Source organism: Centrocercus urophasianus, unplaced genomic scaffold, assembly GCF_019232065.1.
Source record: "Centrocercus urophasianus isolate 14NV4802_14NV808 unplaced genomic scaffold, USGS_Curo_1.0 seq_17, whole genome shotgun sequence".
NCBI classification, from domain to species: Eukaryota; Metazoa; Chordata; class Aves; order Galliformes; family Phasianidae; genus Centrocercus; species Centrocercus urophasianus.
The window spans coordinates 6,524,045-6,535,387 of record NW_024884722.1 but is presented as its reverse complement, the minus strand read 5'-3'; the positions used below and the strand labels follow the sequence as shown (position 1 = coordinate 6,535,387).

Sequence of the window (11,343 nt, the reverse complement as noted above, 5' to 3'; positions counted from 1 at the left end):
CAGGAATAGGGCTTCCACGTGCATGACAACACCTGATACGCATGCAAACAGCTGGTATCCAGTTGGTCTTTCCCTGAGACAGAGATTAGCGAATACCTGCTCTTGAAAGTTATGTGTAATGTAAGAATAAAGAAAAAAAAAAAAATGGACACTCGCTAGGTAAAAAGTTGCTCTGTATTCTGCTTGTTTGTTTTTGTCCACTTATGCCATTGTAATACTGCTACAAAACACAAAGCAGCCAGATCCCAGTGTCTGGGTGAATTTTGTATGTTATCGGTATATATTTGCAGCACGGTTTCTGGAAGTTCATTACTTAGACAGACGTTTCCACAAAACTTGGGTTATAATGGGAGAATATGAGGCATCCACAGGGGCTGATGCCCATTGTTCTACATCCCAGAACTTCAACATGGAAACAAAAGAGACACTAGAAGAAGATCAAACTCTTTCATTAGAAGATCTACAGACAAATATTCCTGATGGAACAAGGCTTCTCTGAGCAGAATTGATATCAGAAAGTGGGCACAAAAGACCCACAAGGCAGGAGCGTTCCACACACACAACCACTTGATGTGGGTTAGAGAAGCAGTCTTAAAAACTTATCACCTAGGAGACCCTCACATCCCAGATACACAACACTAAAAACAAAAGCCTTCCCAGCTAAGAGAATCCAGTTCTTCACAACATAAATTATTGCTTGTGAATTGCCCTACACCTGGAGCAACAGTCTCATTCTGGGTCCAGCACATCAAGTCAAGAAATCTACGTACGTCAGTTTTGGACTTCAGAGATAAATCAGCCCTAAAGACATTTTCCAATTTAGATATAAACTATAATCTGAAATAAACAAATTTTACTATCTTTCCAGGAACATTTCCAAGGATACAGCAAAGTATAAAGTACATGCAAAGTTTGCCCATTACAGCATGAACTTCCTACGCTGCACAGTAAGTAGTTCAGGTTTGGTGGCTATTCATTTGTCTTGTCAGGTGAATGGCTTAAAGGGGAATGGTAGCACACATAGGTGTCCTTATGTTAGTTCTAAATTAGCAGGCATACAACTTAGTAGCAGGACAGAAATCATTCTGGTCTTGAGCTAAGCCACTAGCAGATTTTGCAGCACCATGAACTCTGCTGGAGCCAGGTAACATAAAGCTGACTCACATGTCTTGTGTGGCAGTCATGGGGATAGGTTGCAGAAAAGAAAGGTCAGGACCCTTTTCACCATAAGAAATATCAGCACCAGAAAGACAGGTGGGCTTGATAATCAAGCAGGTTTGCAAATCCTAGCTGCTTCTTTTTCCTGCTGTTCTAGATGCTTCGAATTGGGATATTCTCGCTACTTCTTCTCTGCACAGTCAGGGGTAAGTATATGGGGTTATTGTTTATAAAGCCTTTCTATGATGCTTGACTTTGTGAGATATTTTTCTGCACTCACACAGAACGGGTGAGCAACGGGGTGGCTTCTTCCTTGGTGAAAACTGTTGATTTTGAGAGCTGAGACAAGGCAACAGCTGGACTTTGCACTATTTAAACTGGAGAATTTTCAACAGGCCGAGAGATGTCTAGAGAAAAGAGTCTGTATGTTATGACTACTAGTCTGCTCTTTACTCATTCAAATATTCTTGGTCTGATCTGTATGCTACAGGCGCTGAAGTTTGCTATGACAGAGTGGGATGTTTCACAAATGATAGACCATGGTCTGGAACTGCACAGAGACCAATTTATGTATTACCCTGGAGCCCAGATAAGATAGGCACCCAGTTCTTCCTTCACACAAGAGAAAATGGTAATAAACATCAGGTAAGAACTGATGTGGTTTAAATAATGGTAAATTACAAAACTTTTACATGTCTGTACAAATGAACAGAGTTCAGCTCTGCACAATTTTGATGCACTCTTTACAGAAAAGAGTTTTAAAATTTTAATAATTTAACATCCACAACAGGAGATATCTGCTGTTAACTCTGCAACAATTCGGAGATCAAACTTCAAAACAAGCAGGAAGACGAGATTTGTTGTTCATGGATTTACAGATGAAGGAGAAGAAGGCTGGACCTCAGACCTGTGCCAGGTACGTACCGCAGGGAAATCCTGTCTCTAGGAAGTTCCTCAGTTGGTATTTATAAATGTATTGCTGTACATTGTTTGCTTTCTCTATTTCTAATTACTATATTTCATACTACTCTTAGTGATAAGAAAGGGAAAAAAGGGGACATTTTCAAATTATTAGCAACTGAAATATAAGTTGTTTATTTTACTTATTTACAATAAGTACGTTGAGGAAAAACTTTAGGGGAAATGCATGAAATTCTTCACTTTAGTGAAGTGAGTGATAACAGGATTTGGCTCAGCGAGTGTCTTTTTCCTGCTCAAAACAGCTCATATCTGGAGCTCTTTGCTTTCTATCAATTTTTGCACTAACTCTATAGTTCCTCAAGTTGTTTCTTCATTTTTCTCCAAAACAGAGCTGCAATTCAAATTTGTGGCCTTCTGAAATCCTCTAAACATGATTTCCATTGCAGCTGCTAAAGAAAGCTGCTAGTCATACAGCACACAAAGCAAAATAGCAGTTCATGGCACATGAACTATATGGACAGTGCTTTTATTTAAGTATTCACACAACTTCAATTCTCTTTAAATTATATATTCCTAATTTACTTAAAAGAAAATTATAAGGAATATAGTTAAATTCCACTAAAATCAAGTATTTCACATTTATTGCATCCCTATTGCTTGCTTCTCTTTTTTACTAGCTCACAAGAAATTAAATTTATTTGACAGCTTCTTGATGGAAAATATCTCTGTTGATTATCATTTTAAGGACATGCAGGATTGACTATTGGACTTGTTAATACTTTGTTCCAACTAACAGAAATAGACTGATCTTTTAATAACTTGCTGTTTTGATTCTTAAAACGTTCCCAAATGTATTCATGCAGCATTTATGAATTTGGCTGTAATAAGCACTGTGAATCCATTTCAGATTGTACTTCTGTGGGACTATTTTTATGTCTTTTTTTAACTATTTTATTATTACTGTTATTATTTTTATTGTTTTTACAAAACAGAGAATGCTTACAGTGGAAGATGTGAACTGTATTGCTGTAAGCTGGAAAAAAGGGGCAAGATGTACATACTCTCAGGCATCGAACAACATCCGTGTTGTAGGCGCCGAAATTGCATATTTCATCAACGTGCTCATAGTAAGAATCTCCTCATTATATAACTAAATATATAAAGCTGATCTGGAAACTTTCATGAATGTGAATGTAACCAGCAACATTATTTTTTTCTACTTAGTGATATTTTTGGAAGTTCTGCTGGAAACAACAGACTTATTTCTGAGTTGGAGAACTATGTGATAACAGAAGGGTTAGTCGACTTAGAGGACTGAAGTTCTCCAAGATAGCTGAACAGTTATTCCATGGATGTTAATATCTGTATTTTAGATTTAAGTATTTATACTGGCAAAAATGTACCAAAAACCTATAGGAGCCTATAAAAGTTTTCAGCCCATTTTTAACTCTCTCTGTTGTTGATAGAAACTGAAGTAATAAATTATTTTCTAAATATTTATTTTTCAGGATCAATATTCATACTCTGCAGCCAATGTCCACATCATTGGTCACAGCCTTGGTGCACACGTGGCAGGAGAGGCTGGCAAGAGGAGGCCAGGGATTGGAAGAATAACTGGTAAGGAAGGGATCTGAGTCCTGTACTAAAGACACCATTGCTTAACGAACAGCACAGGAGCAATGCTGTAATGCAGCAACATTCTACTGTCATTGCTATAAATGAGCTTTAATTAATTGCTATAAATAATGAATGTACAGTCAGAAGCAGCTGTAGCTACAGTTATTGGGTGTTATTAAAAAAAAAAATAACTTCTCCTGCACTCCTACACTTACTGTATACAATCTTAATGTTATTTTATATAACACATCTAGATCTTTTCTTCCGTACACGACACAAACATTTTTCTTTCAGGACTGGACCCTGCCCAACCTTATTTTCAAGATACTCCAATTGAAGTCAGGCTGGATACAACCGATGCAGAGTTTGTTGATGTTATCCACACAGATACAGCTCCCCTAATTCCCAACTTAGGTAAGCATTCAGCTTTACTGTATTAGGACCTCATCATCTGTGCTCTGTGCACTTGAGAGTCATGATCAAGATTCTGGTGTGTTGATCAGTGCATAGGCAGAAAAACGTACAATTACAGTTACTGAGAACTTAAACTTAAGCCAACAGTTTGAAGAACTGTATGAGAAGCGTATGAGAGAAGACAAATGTTAAACGTATTTACCTCTGCTTTAAATACTCCAGGTCTTGGAATGGCTGAAGCAATAGGACATCTTGACTTTTATCCAAACGGAGGAGTGGAAATGCCAGGCTGTGATAAGAATCCTGTTTCACAGATCGTAGATCTTGATGGCATCTGGGAAGGTAAGATGTTGATTACAGTACAAATTCAGAGGAAGATCAGCTTCAAAGTGTACTGACTTAGCATTCCTTCACTCAGGTGTTTTGTATTAACTTTCATGTATGCACCATCAATGACAAATACCCAGAGCAGTGAAAATTAGCATGTTCAAACATACCACTTTCCTATAATTATTGTCATGCAGGGATCAAATAATAAGACAAAGGGTTTGATCCGGAAATCTCCTTTAAAGTACTTAGAAGTAGAAACAAACACTACTTAACCCTTCCTAAAAATTGTGCAGGGTCTGTAACAACACATACATCTTTCTTGGTGGAAAGGAACTTTAAGACTCCCACTTCTGGTTTGGGATCTTCAGCTGCAATTCTTCAGTAGAGCAGTGCATTTAATTATAATTTTTTTAGTTAGCTATTACAAATCTGGGTTGCACTGAAGCAGTGTAATTGTGTCTATTTTCAGTCACCTAAAAAGATTGGCAAGTAGCGACCCTAATACGCTTTTAGTTGTTGTTTCCTACAGATTTTGTTTTAAAAAAATCTATTTAAAATTTTTTTATAGTATAAACTTAAACTGCACATAACAGAACATTTAAAAAGAAAAAAATAATTCACCTCTAGAAACCTTTCAGTGCATGATCCAAGATTTACATGGCTGCAAACACCTTGAATTCTCGAAACCCATCAACTTATTTGTGATACCTGGCCTTTTTCTCTAGGTTTTATTCAAAGCAGCTGGAAGCTTTTTTTTTTTTTTTTTTTTTTTCCTCCATAGAGTAGACTTGCTATCAGTAATAGGGAGTTAAAGCACAAAGAAATAGGTGTTGTATATCTTCTTCTTTTGAACCTAAATTCAGGAAAAGAAAAAAGAAAAAAAAACAGCAACAAAAGGAAAGTTTTCATTATTTTAAGAGTTTCTCTTCTTTAAATACCTTCAAATAACAATAATTTCTCAGGTGGAGTAAATCAGCACTGTCCTAGGGAGTTCACTGTTAGATGTTGGCATTTGTTTTTCTTTTCTTACAGTAATACAGCATTGCCTACAAAAGATCTGCTTTATGCAGCTCTTGTTTCTATTGTGAAACCTGGTCTGCTTACTTCCTGGGTGAGGGAAGAGGGCCTGGACTGCCAGTTCAGTCCTTGCAAAGCATTCCAGATTCACACCTTGCACCTGCTGGATCAATAACTTTCTTCAGATCATCAACTCATTTCAACAGCAAGGTTCACATCTCAAGTTCACAGCTTCAAGAGTAGCAATGAGGCTTCTGAGAAGGAATGACCCATTCCAACAGCACAGCAAGCACAACATGGGTCTCTTTCAACAGAAATGAGAACTAACCTGAGAGCATCTTTTCACAGGAACTAGGGACTTTGTGGCCTGCAATCACCTGCGCAGCTACAAGTACTACTCTGACAGTATTGTCTACCCTAATGGATTTCTGGGCTATGCTTGCAGTTCATACAATGCTTTTAAAGTAAGTATGTTTCAATGCCTCACTATGGGCCGTTTCAAAAGCAGTGCACTTGTCAATACATCTGAAACTCTATTTACACTAGCTTTTACCCAATGGGTGCACATGTAAGATAAGTGACAGACACCTTACAGTGGCTTAGGTGACATGAGCTAAAGTAGGAAAAGGTAACAACGAACCAGGGATAGCCCTGGTACACTACTGCTGCCCTAAGGTATTACTGGAACTGGTGTGGCTCCCCAAGCCTACTCTGGTGAATCAAACAGGGAACAGATAGGAAGGAGAGCCTGCACCAAGGATCATCATGTCTATCTGTTAAAGAGCAGCAAGAGGGATCTCATACTATAGTAGATAAGCTTTCAAAATAACAAGAATTATAATAATATGTAACGGCCCTGATGGGGTCAGTCTATGGTGGAAGTACTTTGGTGACTTAAGATGGCTACAAGGACAAAGCACATTAGTTATGGACCAAGGGCAGGGAACTCTTCTCTGTATCAGAATGGGTGATACTGAACTACCTGAATGTGGCAGTGAGGCAACAGGCTCATCATATCCCGCAGGCAGCAGAGAAAGAAGAAAGCAGAGCAAGGAATATATAAAGGTATATAAAAGGAACAAAATTGATCTCCATACATTCTGAGTAGATGATAGAGGCTATTCAGATCACTCTGGAAGAAGGCAATGACCTGTTTCTATCACAAGGATACAAAGCTGCTTTCAGGACAAAACGAGCTTTGTTTTCAGTACAAAGCCTTTCTTGAACCAGTTTGGAGGTAATCCTTCTCATCTGCTGCTGAGAGAGAGACTCCTCCTTCTCCATGTTCCTCTTCAAGAATACTCAAGGATATCACTTGTGCAGCTGGAATGAGCTAGATGGCATGAGAAAAGACATGGAGTCCTGACAAATCAGAGCCTTTCAGAAATCTAGCTTACACAGTCTTTCTCTAGTCACATAAAAAGTTCCTTGAAACTCACGGTTGCTGTGATTCATGACCAGTTAAAAATAAGCGTTATCGCTAATAATTTCTCTGGGCTGTCTGGATGACTTTGTTAATGCATGTATTTCATTTCACTAGGAAGGCTGCTTCCCGTGCCCAAGTGACGGATGCCCAAACATGGGTCACTATGCAGATAAATACAAAGGGAAAATTTCAGGTTCTACTGTGAAACTTTACCTGAATACTGGAGAAGCCAAAGATTTTCCTCGTGAGTTTTGTTTCCATTGCTACTACTCCTTGTAAAAATGCTTTTTCTTTCACATTTCACAGTTAATTTTAACAAATGATACAGTGCAAATGGCTCTTCAGTCTTTTGGGCCTTTTGCTCTCTTCTCTTCTAAAACTAACGATATTTGTGCACACCAGTTGGTCTGAAAGATGTCAGGCTGTAGAGCCAAGTGGAAGTTGATGTTTGGTGGGCTACACTACAAGGTACATGGAGGAAGGATGATAGGCAATGCACATTAGTCACAGAAATATCTTATTAAATATTTAAAGTGTCTGTGACCATGGCAGTGGTTAAAGGCAGAAAGAGAGGCCTGGAGAAGATGTGAAATCTCCAACTTTGGAGGCAGTCAGAACTCCATTTGTCAAAGGCCATAGAATCACAGAATGGCTTCGGTTGGGAGGGACTTCAAAGATCATCTAGTTTTAAACCCCCTGCCATGGGCAGGGTTAAGAGCAACCTGTTTTCAGAAACGGATGGACAAAATTACTTCCTTTATAACATAAGTTATTCTAAATGTCTCTTAAAATGTCTTTTGCTTCACCTTTGTAAAGAAGAATTGGAGGGAGAAGAGCTACTTTTGTTAGTTGCAGGCTAAAAGAAAGTTCCCACTCATAAGAGTGAGCATATCAGATATTTTTTTTAAGCTTATTTTACAGTATGGATCAGCATTTGATTCCCAAAACTTCTTTCTTTTCAGCTTCACTGTACATAGCAACATTTGGGGTCAAATTCTCAGGGCTATGTTTATTTATCACAATACCAGCTAGTGTTTTTATTAGTTCCTTAGTTTTGTGTGTTTCTTTTTTCTTTCTCTTTTCTTTTTTTTTCTTCCAGAAAGTAGTACAAATGTCTGCCCATTGCTCATGTTGATCATAGTAAGACATAATAAATAATGACAGATCTGACTCATTGGTGTATGGTTGTAACTCAATGAAAAACTGTCAGCCCCATGTATGACAGCGTTATGTTAACTCCATCCAGTCCAGGCAGCCTGGGATGTAGCCTTGAGCTGAAAGTACAAGTCAGTGATAGTTTCTTTTGCTTTTAACTATGGTGTACAGAAAAAATATATATCTAATCCAACTTGACATTTTTGATGTTTTGATACTGTTTCTCTCTCTTGGTGCTATCCAACTTACTGTATTTTTTCTGTGTAGTTTGGAGGTACAAAGTATCTGTGAAACTCTCTGGAAGTTCTAAAGTAACAGGATATGTAAATATTGCTCTGTATGGCAAAAATGGAATCACGAGGCAGCATCAGATTGTCAAGTAAGTTCAACATTCAATGGAAAATAAACTTCTCTTCTAGAATGTTTAATTCATTTCTAATAATATTTCCTTTTTAACTGGGTCTCATTTTGCAGAACAGATTCTAGCCTCTGTTACAGCACCTTGATGTAAATGCAGAGACAATTCAGCCACTCTGGATTTATTTTAAAAAAGGAAAAGCATGCAGAATTTTAAAACATTTGAATTTTAAAATGTTGGAACTTGGTGCAATCTCAAATTGCTTTCTCTATTGATGTGATGGGACATCAGTGGCCAGATTATGAACCATGGTGACCCAAGAGACCATACACGTTTGACTCAGTCACAGGGCTGTAAGTTTGAGAACCTGTGGTAGAGAATCAGGCAGCAGCTTGTGGTAATCCTTTTGGTCAACCAAATACAAAACCTGTATCAGATAAATCAATTTATATTATACGAGATTTCACTTATTTGCAAAATAATATAAACATGCTTTACTCATATAAGGAGCAAGACACAGCTCTGCCTTCTCCATGGGGACTGTCCTGTAATTGCACCTTCATAGTAAACTATGACTGCAGCACAACAAGGCAATCTGCCTTTTCTTCTGACAAACTCCAATTTTTTGAATGAATTTCATAGGAGAATAGAGAATAATGTTGTTACCATGATACAAGCGAAACAGTGCCTTACAACCAGCTTTCTACTGACCTTGCTACCACAGCCAAACAGTTGATGTGACTAGTAATTATTAAATGCCAGAAAGCCTCACATATGCAATACGCTATTTTTCACAGGGGAACCCTCCGACCAGACAACACTTACACAGCCTTTGTTGATGCAGAAAGCAACGTTGGAGAAATTACTAAGGTTAAATTTCTTTGGAACAACAATGTGATAAATCCAACTCGGCCTAAACTGGGAGCTTCAAGTGTCAAAGTGCAAGTTGGAGAAACTGGACAAGTGTGAGTATATCCGCTGTGAAAATCCCAGCAGCTAGTTGTGAGGGCAAATGACAAAATTATATGAGGGACAAATGCATTTGCACAAGAAAAGGTGCTCAAAGCATTGGAAAGAAAAGACTCTAGGGAACACTTTTAACTTCCTTCCTTTCAAGATACTGCTCATTCATGATTCCATTCACTACTATTTCAACTCTCTACCTTAAGTAACTTTGAAGAAAAATTAGTTCCAGTCTTCAGAAGGGTAAATTTCCTGTAAAAACCTTTGGGTGAGAAAGATTAGCACCGGCTTAGATTATCAGCATAATTCTTGCCAACTTCCTATTTGCTGCCTGCAAGAAATGGCTATGTCTGAGCTTGCATTTGGATGTCTGATTCAATGTCAGTGGGAATTAGAAGATTTCCATTAATATCTATGGTCATTGAGATTGTGTTAGACAAGACAGAGAGGCAATAATACTTCTAACATTTCAGTGAATACAGAAAATATTTGGAAGCTGTACTTAAAAAGCAAAATACAAATTGATATGAGCTAAAACATACTTCTGTAGACTCTGTGGAACAAGGCTTGGATGCTCAGATTATAGAAGTAGATTTTACTGATCCAATGTAACTTGTGTGTTTGGGCTTTTTAAAGCAAAACCCCTCATTTTCTTTATCATGTATGACTGGGTGTCTAGAAGAAGGGGTACAGCATATGTTCTAGGCCCATATGCAAATGCACAATTAAATGTAATCACTTAAAAGACAATATTGCAGACAGAAATAGTTTCAAGCAAAGCAAAACAATTACGTCCCAGCAGCATTGCCTCTCAGCAGAGGTAGAGCAGTTGTAATTTCTATTCATCAAAACATGTTGCTGACCAAGCATATTCCTGTAAATAAGCACTTGTTCTTCTATTGACTCGTGCCTTTGCACGTGGAGTTGTGTTCATCCATCTGGTGACGGTAGTGATGGTAGCACAAACACTGAGGGGGAAACAAAAAAAGAAGAAAAGAAACTAGAAGTGGAGGAGGACAGCCAACTAGAGTAAATACCGTCCATCAGTACTACCACCTGCAGTAGTACTTCAAACAGGTGCTTAGAGTCTCTTCTGTTCTTCTGGGGGAGCGTGGTTGAGTCAAATGAAAAGTCTGGTTGAGATAGCAAAAAAAATCCCCATGTATAATCTCAGTAAATCTCAAGAACTCAAGACATTCATATGTTTTCGTTTTCTTCAGATTCAATTTCTGCAGTTCTGAGACAGTGAGGGAGGACGTTCTGCAAACCCTTACTGCTTGCTAACATGGATGCCCAAAGCCTCGCTGCCAACAAATGCTGGTCAAGCATTAAAGACCAGAGTCTGCAGTCTTTACAGTTATAGTAATGGAAGCTTCACATGCTGATTTATAAATTGTATCTTTTAGATGCAGACATGCAAAAAGAAACCTTCCTTGCTCTAGCATGCTAACGATCAACCAAAATAAATAATAATTATTCAGGAAATTATAATATATGAGGGTTTTTATTTCTTGGGGGGTGGTACGGGTTTTGTTTTGTGAGTTGGTGGTTGTTTTGTGTCCATGGATATCTCTCTATAGACAAGCCTGAAAAATACATAATTGTTAGAGTAGCTTTAGGAGTGAATGAGCTAATGCCTATTGAAAAAAAATTCCTGATTTCGGTATGCTTCAAGATAATTTCCAACAAGGGGAAGAAAGGGGGGCAAGTAATGGAATCTGGTATGTGACTTCTGGGCAGTGCCAGAAGTGAAAGGAGACATGCTGGTAAGAAGAGAGAGATGAGAGGACTAAGGAAGCTGATGTTGTTAACCAAAATGAAGGCTAAGCCTGAAATAGTTTGCAATAAAGATGTGAGCAGAGGAAGAAGGGTGAGCAGTTTACAAAATGGGGACAAAATGTTTAATTAGCAGTGAGAGATGGGATAGTGAACACAGTGGATAACCTACAGAACTAATGCTGAACTAAGCTTGAACAACAGCATC

At 38.1% G+C, this 11,343-nt stretch overlaps 1 protein-coding gene across 1 annotated transcript; it reads left to right on the top strand.

Annotated features, from left to right (window-relative positions):
• Window positions 1–1,315: 1,315 nt before the first annotated feature.
• Window positions 1,316–10,844, top strand: LOC122160322 (pancreatic triacylglycerol lipase-like). The gene is made up of 12 exons (XM_042818745.1): window positions 1,316–1,364; window positions 1,649–1,803; window positions 1,949–2,074; window positions 3,072–3,206; window positions 3,588–3,696; window positions 3,991–4,110; window positions 4,333–4,452; window positions 5,806–5,921; window positions 6,998–7,127; window positions 8,306–8,417; window positions 9,194–9,361; window positions 10,580–10,844. The coding sequence occupies exons 1-12, from the start codon at window positions 1,316–1,318 to the stop codon at window positions 10,641–10,643; spliced, it is 1,404 nt and encodes a 467-aa protein (XP_042674679.1). The 3' UTR covers window positions 10,644–10,844.
• The last annotated feature ends 499 nt before the right edge of the window (window positions 10,845–11,343 follow it).

What these genes read in the sequence shown, in the direction of transcription:
- LOC122160322 (XM_042818745.1), top strand. Translation starts at nt 1,316, where the DNA reads ATGCTTCGAATTGGGATATTCTCGCTACTTCTTCTCTGCACAGTCAGG. An exon ending in TCCCCTAATTCCCAACTTAG is followed by an intron (nt 4,111 to 4,332) that starts GTAAGCATTCAG and finishes TAAATACTCCAG; the next exon opens with GTCTTGGAATGGCTGAAGCA. An exon ending in GTTGGAGAAACTGGACAAGT is followed by an intron (nt 9,362 to 10,579) that starts GTGAGTATATCC and finishes CGTTTTCTTCAG; the next exon opens with ATTCAATTTCTGCAGTTCTG.